We start from the raw sequence: 13,638 nt of genomic DNA, 5'->3' as shown, positions 1-13,638 counted from the left end.
AAAAAAATCGGTCAAACATAATATAAAACATCTAATACAATTTTTTTCTAGTTAAACATAATATAATAACGATATATTAGAATTTAAATTTGTTCTCTTCGTGCAGACATCTTTTGAAACCGCTTCATTACTTTTTCATTCTCAACATTCGCAAATGCTTCGGTCTCGACATTACAAAGCAATGCGTCGTTCAAAAATTCATTGCCAATTTTGTTACGTGAGTCAGTCTTCAAGAGCTTCATCTTTTAAAAACATCTTTCTACACTTGCGGTCGCTACGGGTAATATCAACGTCAACATTAATAGCGTATAAACCAAAGAATAAGACCGATGCTTCCCCATACTAACCATCAACCGAGAAAGGTTGGAAATTCCTTTCAAACTAGTGAAGCGCTCATCTTTGATGCAAGAGTGATATCTCAAGTTGTCCTTCAAGGTCTATCATATCTGAATCATTAAAGTCATACTTGTATAACTTACCCAACTTCAATAACTTTGATTTGTCAAATTGTGCAAATGAATCACAAGGGCTCAAAGCACCCATGTATTCTAGTAATTCGGTGCTTGTTTCACTAAATCGATCCCGATATTCTGTAAGTTGCATATCTACCACCGTGTTGTAGATTTCAACCTCAAAATGAAACCTATTAGCCTTTGTAGTCCTACGGTTTCTCGCACCAATATACAACTCTTCCATATTCAAAGTATCAATTTCGTGTGTTTGACAAAAAGAGGATACTTTTGGCAAAATGCTAGGAAACCCTATGTTTCTAAAAGATTGTAATGCCTCCATTGTGCCTCTAATCATCGAAGCCGCTTCTAAAATGTCTAGATCTTTTCTTTGAAGTTGCTTTGATAATTTACCCGTGAGGTATAAAATGTCATACATCATATGTAAGTAAAACACGAACTCATATGATTTAAAATATGCTAAGATTCTAGATGCTTGTTGACGGTTTTCCAATGACCCTCCCTCCTCTTTCACAAAATCTAAAACTACTAGAACATCCACAAACAACTTCATCAAACTTGTGAGTGTGTTGAAATGTGAACCTCATCTTGTTTCTCCCGCTCCAACAAGTGTAGTCTCTTGATTTAACCCTACTCCGGTTTCAAGTTCACCACTACAGAAGCCTTTTTGCACCCTTTCTATTGCTTGCTCTCGTAGTAAGTATTTTCTTTTACACGAGGCACAAACTACATTAACCACCAACGAAATTTGCTCAAAAAAGTCACTAACACCATCATGCTTCTTTGCTACAGCCACTACTAATTGAAGTTGGTGTGCAAAGCAATGTACATAAAAAGCCGTGTCATTCTCTTGTAATATCAAAACTTTCAAACCATTGAATTCCCCTCACATATTGCTAGCCTCATCATAACATTGTCCTCTTATCTATTAAAATTTAAAACAATTAATATATATATATATATATATATATATATATATATATATATATATATATATATATATATATATATATTAAATTGAAATAACAAAAAAGTAAAGAATAAATTACCTTACTAAAACTCAACTTATTACTTGTAATTACTTTATTTATGGCGTTTTTGAGTGTCAAAGAAGATGTATCCTTCACGTGCACTAGACCTATGAATCTTTCTTTCACAAAGCTAAGACTATCGACATAACGCAAAACAATAGCCATTTGTTCCTTTTTTGAAACATCACTAGAGTCATCAACTAGTAAAGCAAAAACATCTTGACCAATCTCTTCACGAATACTCAAAAGTACTTCTTGTGGAAAACATTGCACAAGTTCTTTTTGAATTTCAGAGGAAATTAGTTGATTGTTTTAGGAGCATTTTCTAAAGTATTTATTGAAAATATCTTCATTAGTCTCTCGAAGGGCTTTTAACACTTCAATGTATAGCCCTCTATTTTCCGAGTTAACTGACTTGTCATGACCACGAAACGGTAAACCGGTTTTCAATAAAAGTCTAACAACAATAATAGAAACACGTAATCGAGCTTTATATTTATGATCCTCTACTTCGGTTTGCCTCCTCAAGACTACATTGATAGCTTGTTTTTCCCTCATTAAAAACTCACACTTTTCTTTTGCTTTGTTGTGAAAACTATCAACACCACCCACATGAGTCCGAAATGCATCTGTTTTATTCCAAGTATCAAAACCTTGGGAAACAAATGCATCTCTCCCTCCTTTTTGTTCCATGAGGTCCCCACACAAATAACAATATAAGCAATATGCACTATTCTTTTTCACACTATATTCCAACCAATCAAAGTCATCACCATGAATGAACGAATCTTATAAATCTATCACCTATTTTTTTTAGGAAACTTATGTGCCCTTACTTGACACGGTCCTTGAAGCAAATATGCTCTTCTTACATCATCTCTTATATTTGGTTTGTAACTTGTAATCAATGGCCTATCCACCGGGTCCTTTGGAAGATCTTTCAAGTCAACATTATCATTAGGTTGGTTAGAGCATTGTGTTTGTGGAATTGCATTAGAAACCGAAGAGATTGATTGATTGGTGATTGGTGTTTGTGGAGTTGCATTAGGGTTAAAAACGGAAGGGATTGATTGATTGGTGATTGGTATTTGGGAATATTCTTCACCACTTTCATTAGGATTAGGTCTTTGTCTTTTGGTAAAAAACCACTTAGTTTAACTTATAAAAACATAACAATGACTTCAATAAAACAAGTTGCTTTCACCTAATCAAACAATAAATTCAATAAAAATATAACAATTACACCTAATCAAACAATGACTTCAATAATACAAGTTACTTTCACCTAATCAAACAATAAATTCAATAAAAATATAACAATTACACCTAATCAAACAATGACTTCAATAAAACAAGTTGCTTTCACCTAATCAAACAATAAATTCAATAAAACATATCAATTTCACCTAATCAAACAATCAATTCAATAAAAAAATATAGCAATATAACCTAAGCAAACAATATAACTTCAACAAAACAAATCAATTTCACCCAAGTCAATCAATAACTTCAAAAAAACATATCAATTTCAAATATCTAAATGAATTAGTAAAACTTACTTGCTTCATTGTAGTGTAGGGCTTTGAAGTGGATTTATTAACCAAAACAGTAGAAATTGAAAGAAGAGGGAACTTGATCGATACTTGCTTCAAGAGATTGAGATATTGACTATTGTTGAAATCGATCAAGGATTGTGATCGATCCAACAATGAAATCGATCAAGGTCCAAGGATTATGAGGTCACGGCTCAATGAATGTCGACAATAGCCATCGCATTGTCGCACATCGAATGAATTTTGGACGCAGAAGCAAGGAAGTCGAGTAGTCGTGCATGAGTCGTCTAGTATGTGTAATCGTGTTTTTTTTTCTTTGTACAGATCAACAATTACAATTAGGATTGAGCTATTTTTTTACAAACAATTAGCCTAACTGCTTATGTTTTATTTTGGGCTTTAGGGCTTTAGACAATTGGACTATTGTACAATAATTGAATAAAACAATTGGCTCATTATTATTATTTTTTCGTTTGGTAATTCCCGAAAGAGTGACAATATTTTTTTATGTGGTTGCACAATTTTTTTAATAGTTGCACGATTTTTTTTACGTAGTGACACAATAGGTAAGAATATAACTTTTTTTTTTTACTTCGTGCACGGAAGCTAAGTGTTGCCGGTGCCACACCGGGCACCTAGCTAGGACCGCCCCTGGAAAAACCTCATTTTTGCATTTATTGTTTAAAACAAATCGACATATCATTATCAATATTATTGATCGACTTATTTTTTATGTCAAGTAGTGACGATTCGATATTAGTTTTCAAAACAAACTGTTTGATTGTTTGCATATTAAGATTGAACTACAACATTCACTGTGCGATCACTGTTATTTCAATGTCGAAAAGTGTGTTTATATCAACCTGCATCGATGAGTGTGTTCGGAAAAACTAGTTATAGCAGGTTGCGAGTTGCATGTAGCGGATATATAGTAGCTACTAGTTGATAGCGTTTTGTTATACGTTACGAGAGATAATTTTTTGATTTGGAACGTTTTGTTTAAATTATACACTAAAAGCTTATAGTAACAACGATATATTTTATTCAAAACACAACATTTTGTTAAATGCTAGAAGCATTTCATAGTAATTTACTTTTTGCTTATTCCCTAACAGTACCTTACAATAAAAATAATAAAAAATTATAAGACAATACACAAAAAACCAAAAACTAATCGGACGCTAAAGCACTTAGCAAATTTATTAACTTCAATAATGGATCTGGGTATATATCACTAACGTAAGTATATAACTAGGTCATAAGATTTGCCGTCTGGAGCATTACGACGTTAACATCACGACGAAAATTCAGAGTCATATGAGGATATTCGTGGAGAATATTATTTTGAATAATTACTAAACATCTCCTAACTAGGGTATATTATCATTAGATGTCAAGATCGGACATCGTTTAATTAAGTTATTCATTTTAATGTAATTATGTGCATGTTGTGATGTGCTTATCCATTGAACGTCTAATCTTTTCGAAATTTGGTAATTTCCATTTGCCTCCTAGAGTTTTACCTAACTACATTATAAGCCCTAGCTAGGACTTCATACATTTTTATATATTTTATGTTTCTTATATCTGTATTATTATTTTTGTTTAACGTCTTTTACTTTACTTATGCTTATATAATTTTTATCACATCCTCACCCAGAGATGTTATGAATACTTACTCGACAATTCTTTAATTTCTTTTCAGATTTAGCATGAGTCAAATTGACAGGGTGTTTGAGTAAATACTACAAAATTGAAGGTCTAATACGACAATCTTACCCTTTCTGTTTCTATATAAATAGCTGCCGAGACAGCATTTAGTTTCAAACTATAACTAAGTAGAAAATTATGAGCTACGAGAATTATGATCCATGTTTCCCGGACCAACCAGTTGTTGATCAATACCTCCCGGTCTGGGCTAGCCTTCCCTCCTTCCGGTCCAAGCCGGCTTTCATTTGGGCAGAAGACGGTTTGCCCGGTTTGCAGTGCTCCAGTCTCACTTATGAAGGGCTAAACAACTCAGTCTACTCAATTTCCTCTCAACTTCAACTATCCTTTCAGAGAGGTGACACCCTCGTTATCTTATGCTCCCCTGGACTCGAGCTTGTTCAGATTCTATTTGCATGTCAACGAGCTGGACTCACATCGGTGCCAATTATCCCTCCAAACCCAACTTTTTCAAACAACGATCACCATCACCTCAATCGTGTTTTGTCTCAAACACAACCAAAAGCAGCTATTGCAAACCGGGGTTACATCGCAAAGGTTCAAGAATACTTGAACCTTTCCGGTTCCGAAAATCCCTTTTCTAAACTATTGCACAATACGTTGTGGATATCGGTGGAAAATCTTCTCGAGATAAATGTAAGCTCATACCGTAGCTTACATTTAAGCTTACATTTATCTTATCCCGGTTGCAAGGTAGACGAGGTGTACTTGGTCCAGTACACCTCTGGTGCAACCGGGATACCGAAGCCTGTCTTGGTGACAGCTGGGGCAGCTGCTCATAACGTCAGATTGGCTAGAAAATCGTACGATCTTCATCCAAATAGCGTCATAACATCGTGGCTACCACAATACCATGATTGTGGGCTTATGTTTCTCTTGTTAACAATCGTTTCAGGAGCAACTTGCGTGTTAACTTCACCTAACGCGTTCATTACACGACCTAGGCTTTGGCTTGAGTTGATAACCAAGTTCAAGGCGACTTGCACTCCTGTGCCTTCGTTCACGTTGCCATTAGTCATCAAACGAGGTCAAATGTTTGATAAGAGACTCCTTCCTATTAACCTAACCACCATGAAAAACTTGATAATCATCAATGAACCAATATACCAAAAACTAGTTGAGCAATTTGTGGAAATGTTGAGCCCATTTGGTCTAAAGGCTTCCTCGATTTGTCCATCCTATGGGCTAGCTGAGAATTGCACTTTTGTCTCGACAGCATGGAGATCAAGAGTGCAAGAAATCGATTTCCCTACCCATAAGAAGCTACTACCAAGTGCTTGCCTCAAGTACGATGAAGAAGAGGAAGATGAAGATCAAATGAATATGGTAATCGTCAATGAGGAAACAAATGAGCTGGTGGAAGATGGTATCGAAGGAGAGATATGGATTGCTTCTTCTGCAAGCAATGCTTCGGGCTACTTGAGTCATCCCTCTTTAACTCAAGAAGTTTTTCAGAGTAGGTTGAAAGGAAGATTCAGCCATGAACGTTTCATTAGAACAGGTGATAGAGGGATCATTAAAGGCGATGAAAGATTCCTGTATGTGACAGGTCGTTGCTCGGATATCATCAAACATGAAAACATGGTGGAAACTCACGCTCATTATCTGGAGACTGCAGCATTCGAATCTTGTATGAGGTTTCTACGTGGAGGGTGTATTGTAGCCTTTGATGTTCAAGGGGATACAACTGCCATTGTTGCAGAGATGCAGAACAGTGGTGAGGAAAACGAAAGTATGTTTAGAGGAATATGTGAAGGAATAAGAGGTTTTGTGATGAGGGAAGAGGGTGTTCACGTAGGGTTGGTTTCCCTAGTTAAGAGTGGAAGTATTCCAAAAACGACGTCTGGAAAGATACAACGATGGCTTGCTAAACAAAGATTCTTGAGTGGAAAAATGGAAGTGCTGATGGAGATGAAGTTTAGTAAAGAAGAGGATGAAGAATTCAAGAAATCTTTCCTGAAAAATCTTATGATTGATAAGAGGGAAAGTAAAAAGGTTGTATTATACAGTAATTTATGAAAATGTTAAAGGTAAGCTTGTTACGACTTATGATAATTCCAATACCATGGTATATCCCTCGTATGCCATTAATTAAATATCGTATATGAATATTTAAATATTCGTAAATAAAACTTACATATTTAAGGAATGAGATGCTAGTCTGTCATAACGGTTTTTGGCATCATCGAACTTATGTCAAATATGAAATGCTGTCGAAGAACATGAATTAAACAAAGTAATTGTTCGTCAAGACTTATGATATAATTAATTCTACTTTCACCTTTCATCCAAATATAAGAATAATTATCCTTTCTGCTTGATTTCAACCAATTATAAGATATGTTAAAAAGCTTAGTGTAACATTATAATAACATATCGCATGGTATTATATTATAATCCAAATAAAACGGTTTCATATACACCTGACAATGGAGAGGGTTTTGATCTTGATCCGATACAAATCCTTAAGAATTATATGAGTTTTGAGCATAGTTTTTGATCCGTTTACCCGTTAACGATCCGTACCCATTAACCATTTTATTAAAAGGGTCGGGTATGGATCATCACCGATCCGTTCCGTTTATAACCCGCCCCGCATAATTTTTTTAATTATATATTTCTATTTTATACTGCCTAAAGTTTACTTTTAATTCCGATTGAAAACCCAAAGAGAAAAGGCCAGAAACTAAATTGTTTTTACATAGGACTCAAGGACTCGACTTCTAAACTTACAGTCATCTACCAAGAGTCATGATGTCGTTTCTTTTATATTTCATCAATAAATCATAAATTTCATTTATAAATCAACAAATTCATTTATCAACCAGAAGAAAGTTTGCAATTGATAATCTCTATCAATGCAATTGACGTTCAAAAACCAATCGGAAGTTACTATAGCAATGATTTTATTTCCAATCGAAAGTCCTCAAGTAGGTAATATTTTTTCTAAATCAACATTTGTTTTATTATAAATGTTATTTAATGATTTAAGTAAAATATGTTTGATTATTAAAAACCTACAGATTACGGGGCGGATTTGGGTATCTGCTGATTCGGTGGATAAGGGTATGAGTTTGATTATTCAAAACCCTACGGGTTTGGATCAGATATTGAAATTTGTTAAAAGGGTTTGGATCAAGGTCGATTCGCTCCAAACCCGCCCCATTGTCACGTCTAGTTTCATGGTTTTCACACTGTAAAATTCGTTTTTTTAAATGAATTGTATGTATTTATACTGTTCAAGAGGCTTACGGAAAAAAACCATTTGTTAGGATCGCTAATAGTCCAACCATGTTCACCAAAAAGAACAATGAGGTTGCAATTTCTAAAACCAATTGATGATAGAAGGGACTACCCATTGCCTTATAGGCTAGCATCTAGTTTTTTATTTTTTCTGATGTGGGATTGGGTTTGCACCCAACAATCCTCCCCTGAAACCCAAGTTTCGCCCTTGGCCTCCCCTTCGCCATTTTTTCCCTTCCATCGTCCCTTATTATTATCTTGATTCTTCCAATTTTGTTGGTCCTTTTTAGTGAAAAACAATTTTTATTGATTACTATCTCCACAATCATCATCATTCACTCGTTCTTCATAGGCTTTCAGTCTTCCAACCACATCTTCAAATCCTGTGACATTGAGATCTAACACTTGTTCAAGTGATGCAACAATATGTATGAACTTGGATCGAGGTAAGGTTTTAACAAATTTCTTTACAAGCTTGGATTTTTTAGTTGTTTCTCCTAGTGATGCTGCTTTTGATGCTATTCCGGACAACTTTCCAACATAATCATCTATCGGTTCGGTTTCCAACATCTTGAGCCTATCGAAATCTAACATAGGAGTTTGCAAGAGGGCTTCTTGAACACGTGCTGCTCCAACGTGCCTTGCCATGATTGCATCCCAAAGCTTCTTGGTTTTATCTTGATCACCTATTTAGATGATCAAGATCTCCAGAATTGACTGGCATAGCAAACACATGGCCAAGTCGTTTTTCTCAACATTTGTGGTGGTTCCCAGGTCTATTACTTTCCAAGCTTTGTGAATCCTTAGCACTACCTTCATCGTCATAACCCAAACTGTGTAGTTTGTGGCTGTCAACATCGGGCAGTGAATGGAGGTTGCTCTGATTTCCTTTGATGGTGTTGAATTTGAGGACTCAGCTGACATGGTGATCACTCAAATTAAAAGAAGAACTCGAAATTACAAAAGGTTGATTGGTACTCGAAATCAATGAAAACCAAGAATACTGTTCTATTAATCGAGGCAGAAAAATCATTCATCAGATGCAGAAAAATGATGATCAGATTGAATACTGGTTGGTAATTGTTCACGATTTTGAACATTGTTCACGTCTTGAACACTGCTCATGATTGAGGCAAAAGAAAAAACGAAATCAATCTGATGCTTCAATTGACAACCCATCACCAAATAAACGATGATATAGGAATTTACTTCAATTGATTACCACTTTAATCAAAAACATGAATATAGTGATCGATCAAACTACCAATTCAATTCAGAATTGACACAAATTCAAATCGGAATCTGTGACATCCCCAAAATCACGGCCAGAAAAGACCGATTTCATTTATGTTTTTTAAAATAATTTCAGAGTAAATCCTTTTGATTTAAAAGAGTTGCGGAATGTGTTCCCAAAACAAAATATGATAAAATAATATTTATCAAAGCATTTCATCAAGAGATGCATTTTCATTATATAATCAAAACTCGGGATGTCATGTTCCGATACAGACCATAAAGCATAAACGATAACATTACAAGTCATTCAACAAATATATACATATACATACTTCTAAACAAAACAACTTGATGATTCAACCATCTTATGCCCTCGCGCCACTACCTGTAAAACAAATAAACTGAGTGGGTCAGGCTCGGGAGCCTGGTGAGCATATAGGGTTTTCAACCCACCATAAATAATTATATTTAATTTCACCAACCAACAATAACCCGATTACCCATTCCCGTTATCCTCACTTTATGTCCCTAAAACAACATCTATCTCAAGGGACCTAATCTAGGATTTTCATCGGGACGGGCATTACTGCTAAGGGGTTTCCTCAACACCTACATGTTACGAACCTGCTAGCGTTCCACAGGACTGTCTAGAAAGAGTCTGTGGTCGTTATCCATACTCCACTGAATAACTAGGTCAACAACAACAACATCGAGGCCTCTCGTCTGTTTATCACACATCAACTATCTACCCATGTTCTACCCAACATATTAGTAGATAAAAATATATATTTTTAAACATAGTTTAAAACCTGTATAGCATTCTCATTCAATACATATTCCACATAACAGATGAGGCACACCCACATAACACGTATTTCATAGAGAATAAATCAGATCTATGAGATAGAAGAAAGTGAATATACATTCACACACATAACAAAAAAAATTATACACATAACACGTATCGTATAAAATACTTCATAATTATGCGTTAGAAGAAACTAACTACACACTCACTTGATTAGAAGATGATCGGACAGCACTATGACTTGTAGAAGTAGTATTCTTCGGTAGATCTGGAAGATCTTCACAAAAATCAGGCTCCTCGCGGGCAGAGCTTCGGTTCGGGAATAACACTCTTCGGGATCCTCAGGACTTCGGGACTTCCTTCAGGGCTCGGGAATAATACCGGGGCTTTGGGGTATAATTGGCACACAAATCGAGGCAAAAGCTAGAGAGAAAGTAAGAAATTGGCAAAAGAATTAGGCTGCCCTCGCATGCCCTTTTGTAGGAGGCTGAGGCCTCGCATTACGCTGGGCGTACGCCTCGGAAAACGTCACTGCTTATGTATCCGAAGAACTCGAGTGCGAGGGTCGTCATGCTTTGCTGTACGCTGGGCGTACAGCCTTACGCTAGGCGTAACCCGGATAAGTCCGGTGACTCCCCTTCGGATAATATCGGATTTAATAATTAAATTTATATACTAATTATTTAATAAACTTCAAAAATTCATATCTTCCTCATACGAACTCTGTTTTTGACGTTCTTTATATCCACGCGTAGGTGAGACTACGCTCTACAACTTTCGTTCAGACTCCGTCGGCTAATTTTGAATTTATTTTTATTATTTATTTTTAGTAGGCTGAGACAGAAAAACTCCGTTCTAAAATCATAACTTCTTTATCCGACGTCCGTTTTTGCCTATCTTTTCATCGTTTCACTACAATTAATGAGATCTTCGATTCTTGTTTAGATTGTTTTGGCTAAAAACCGCACGGTCTTAAATCGAGTATTCGGGCTGCATACTGCTAAGTCGAAACTTAGAAAAATCATAACTTCCTCATACGAAGTCAGATTTGGGCGTTCTTTTTATGTACGCACTCGGTTTAACGAACTCTACGAATTTCGTTTAGATCACTAAGGCTAAATAGTTCTCTAACATAAATTTCACTTTTTATGTTATTCAGCGTTGTCGGTTCTGTCGTGAAACTTCGCCAGGTCATAACTTCTTCGTTATAACTCGGATTTTGACATTCTTTATATCTCCGGAATCCTAGATTCAACTACTACAACATTATCCATAGATATCGAGCTTATCTAACATTTCATTTTGACGCTTATTTTTATTCTTAATCCAATTAAGTCACACAGTTAAGCACAAAACACATAATACTCAAATAATACACTTCTATTATTCCAAAACGGGTTACAAAGTTTAACCTAGACTATTATATCAACATTAATGACAAGCCCAAAAACACAGGCGTTACAATTCTCTCCACCTTAGAATGATTCCGTCCCCGAAATCACACATCAACAAACAAATGTGGATAACAACCCATCATGTCACTCTCCGTCTCCCAGGTGAGATTCGGTCCATTCGTGTGTTTCCATCGGACAAGCACTAACTTGACCATCTTGCGTCGTAACTTCTTAGTCATTTGGTCAACGATTTCCTCTGGTTCTTCAATCAACCTTTTGTTCTCATCGATTCTCAATTCCGAAAGTGGAATCATGTCGGGAACTTCTCCCGTGAACTTCCTTAAATAACACACATGAAAAGTGTTATGAATTCCATTCAGTTCTTCTGGTAGTTCGAGCTTGTAAGCTTGGTTCCCAATCCTCTGAAGAACTTTAAATGGTCCAATAAACCTTGGACTTAATTTTACCCTTTAACCAAATCTTATAAATCCCTTCCACGGCGAGACTTTAAGCAAAACCGAATCTCCAACTTCAAAAGTCATCGGTCTTCGCTTGTTGTCAGCATAGCTCTTTTGATGATCCTGAGTTGCTAACATTCTTTCCCTAATTATTTTCAGCTTTTCGGCAGTTTGATGGACTATCTGCGTTCCCATAAACTGTTTTTCCCCAGCCTCAAGGCAACAAGACGGCGTACGACACTTCTGTCCATACAAAGCTTGATAAGGTGCCATCTTAATGCTCGAGTGGAAACTATTATTTTAGGAAACTTCTACCAAAGGTAAATGTTCATCCCAATTACCTTGGAATTCCAGGGTACATGCTCCCAGCATATCTTCAAGTGTTTGTATCGTCCGTTCGCTCTAACCATCAGTCTGTGGATGGTAAGCTGTACTTAAACACAACTTGGTACCCAATTCCTCTTGTAGACTTTTCCAAAATCGCGAGGTGAAACGACTGTTACGATCTGACACAATCGTTAACGGAACACCGTGAAGCCTCACAATTTCCTTCACGTAAGAATTCGCAAGCTTATCCATATACCATTTCTCCTTGGCTGCTATGAAATGTGCACTCTTAGTGAATCGATCAACGACCACCCAAATCATGTCGTGACCATTCTTTTTTCTGGGCAGTTTAGTGACCAAATCCATAGCAATGTCTTCCCAATTATCCATAGACACAGGCAAAGGTTCTAAACTCCCATATGGTTTCTGATGTTTTGTCTTGACTCTAGCACAAGTCACACACTCGACCACATACTTTGCAACATCGAGCTTCATTGTCGACCACCAGTAGTTGGGTTTCAGGTCCCTATACATTTTAGTGCTACCGGGATGAATCGAGTACATGGTCTTGTGAGCTTCTTCCATCAGAAGATCTCTGACTCCTCCTGTCTTAGGTATCCAAATCCGATCTTGGAACAGCTTCAGTCCATGACTGTTTGTACCGAACACCAACGTTTTGCCCAAACGTTCCTCCTTTCGGTTATTCTTCTCAGAAGCTTCCTCTTGAGCTTTCTTTATACTTTCCACAATGGTCGAGACAACTTTAATTCTAAACGCTCTTGGCCTTTTCCTTTCAAGATTGACTTTCCGACTGAGAGCATCAGCAACAACATTTGCTTTACCGGGGTAGTAAAGTATCTCACAGTCATAGTCCTTAAGTAACTCTAGCCAGCGTCGTTGCCTCATATTCAATTCTTTTTGATTAAAGAGATATTGGAGACTCTTATGATCAGTGAAAAGTTTGCACTTCGTGCCATAGAGGTAATGCCTTCATATCTTCAGAGCGAAAACTACCGCTGCCAACTCCAAATCATGAGTCGGGTAGTTCTTTTCATGCTCTTTCAATTGACGAGACGCATATGCGATCACCTTATCTCTTTGGGTCAAAACACAACCCAATCCAACCCCAGACGCATCGCTATAAACAGCAAAGTCTTCAACTCCATCGGGTAGAGAAAGTTTTGGTGCCTCGCATAGTTTCTTCTTTAGCTTCTCGAATGCTTCTTTACGCTTATCACTCCAAGCATAAGTAGCTCCTTTGTGGGTCAAAGATGTCAATGGAGTAGCGATCGTAGAAAAGCCTTGGATAAACCTTCGGTAATATCCTGCTAATCCTAAAAAGCTTCGGATCTCCGTGTGACTTTTCGGTTGTTCCCACTTCATTACAACT

At 36.6% G+C, this 13,638-nt stretch overlaps 3 protein-coding genes across 3 annotated transcripts; 1 reads left to right on the top strand and 2 right to left on the bottom strand.

Annotated features, from left to right (window-relative positions):
- Positions 1 to 393: 393 nt before the first annotated feature.
- LOC111890289 (uncharacterized) lies at positions 394 to 1,023 on the bottom strand. Its single transcript, XM_023886433.1, has one exon. The coding sequence runs from the start codon at positions 1,021 to 1,023 to the stop codon at positions 394 to 396; it is 630 nt and encodes a 209-aa protein (XP_023742201.1).
- Positions 1,024 to 1,053: 30 nt separating this feature from the next.
- LOC111890290 (uncharacterized) lies at positions 1,054 to 3,069 on the bottom strand. The gene is made up of 6 exons (XM_052771088.1): positions 3,061 to 3,069; positions 2,781 to 2,786; positions 2,338 to 2,649; positions 1,942 to 2,236; positions 1,543 to 1,779; positions 1,054 to 1,319 (listed from the first exon to the last, which is right to left on the bottom strand). The coding sequence occupies exons 1-6, from the start codon at positions 3,067 to 3,069 to the stop codon at positions 1,054 to 1,056; spliced, it is 1,125 nt and encodes a 374-aa protein (XP_052627048.1).
- Positions 3,070 to 4,902: 1,833 nt separating this feature from the next.
- On the top strand, positions 4,903 to 6,801 carry LOC111890291 (uncharacterized). The gene has a single exon (XM_023886435.1). It carries the CDS (start codon positions 4,903 to 4,905, stop codon positions 6,799 to 6,801), a length of 1,899 nt encoding a protein of 632 aa, XP_023742203.1.
- Positions 6,802 to 13,638: the final 6,837 nt, after the last annotated feature.

Source organism: Lactuca sativa, chromosome 4, assembly GCF_002870075.4.
Source record: "Lactuca sativa cultivar Salinas chromosome 4, Lsat_Salinas_v11, whole genome shotgun sequence".
Classification (NCBI taxonomy): domain Eukaryota; kingdom Viridiplantae; phylum Streptophyta; class Magnoliopsida; order Asterales; family Asteraceae; genus Lactuca; species Lactuca sativa.
The sequence above is the reverse complement of the archived record's forward strand: the minus strand, read 5'-3'. Positions and strand labels throughout refer to the sequence as shown.

What these genes read in the sequence shown, in the direction of transcription:
- LOC111890291 (XM_023886435.1), top strand. Translation starts at nt 4,903, where the DNA reads ATGAGCTACGAGAATTATGATCCATGTTTCCCGGACCAACCAGTTGTT.
- LOC111890290 (XM_052771088.1), bottom strand. An exon ending in TAGACTTTTATTGAAAACCG is followed by an intron (nt 1,780 to 1,941) that starts GTTTACCGTTTC and finishes AAATTCAAAAAG; the next exon opens with AACTTGTGCAATGTTTTCCA. An exon ending in CATAAATAAAGTAATTACAA is followed by an intron (nt 1,320 to 1,542) that starts GTAATAAGTTGA and finishes TGATATTACAAG; the next exon opens with AGAATGACACGGCTTTTTAT.
- LOC111890289 (XM_023886433.1), bottom strand. Translation starts at nt 1,023, where the DNA reads ATGAAGTTGTTTGTGGATGTTCTAGTAGTTTTAGATTTTGTGAAAGAG.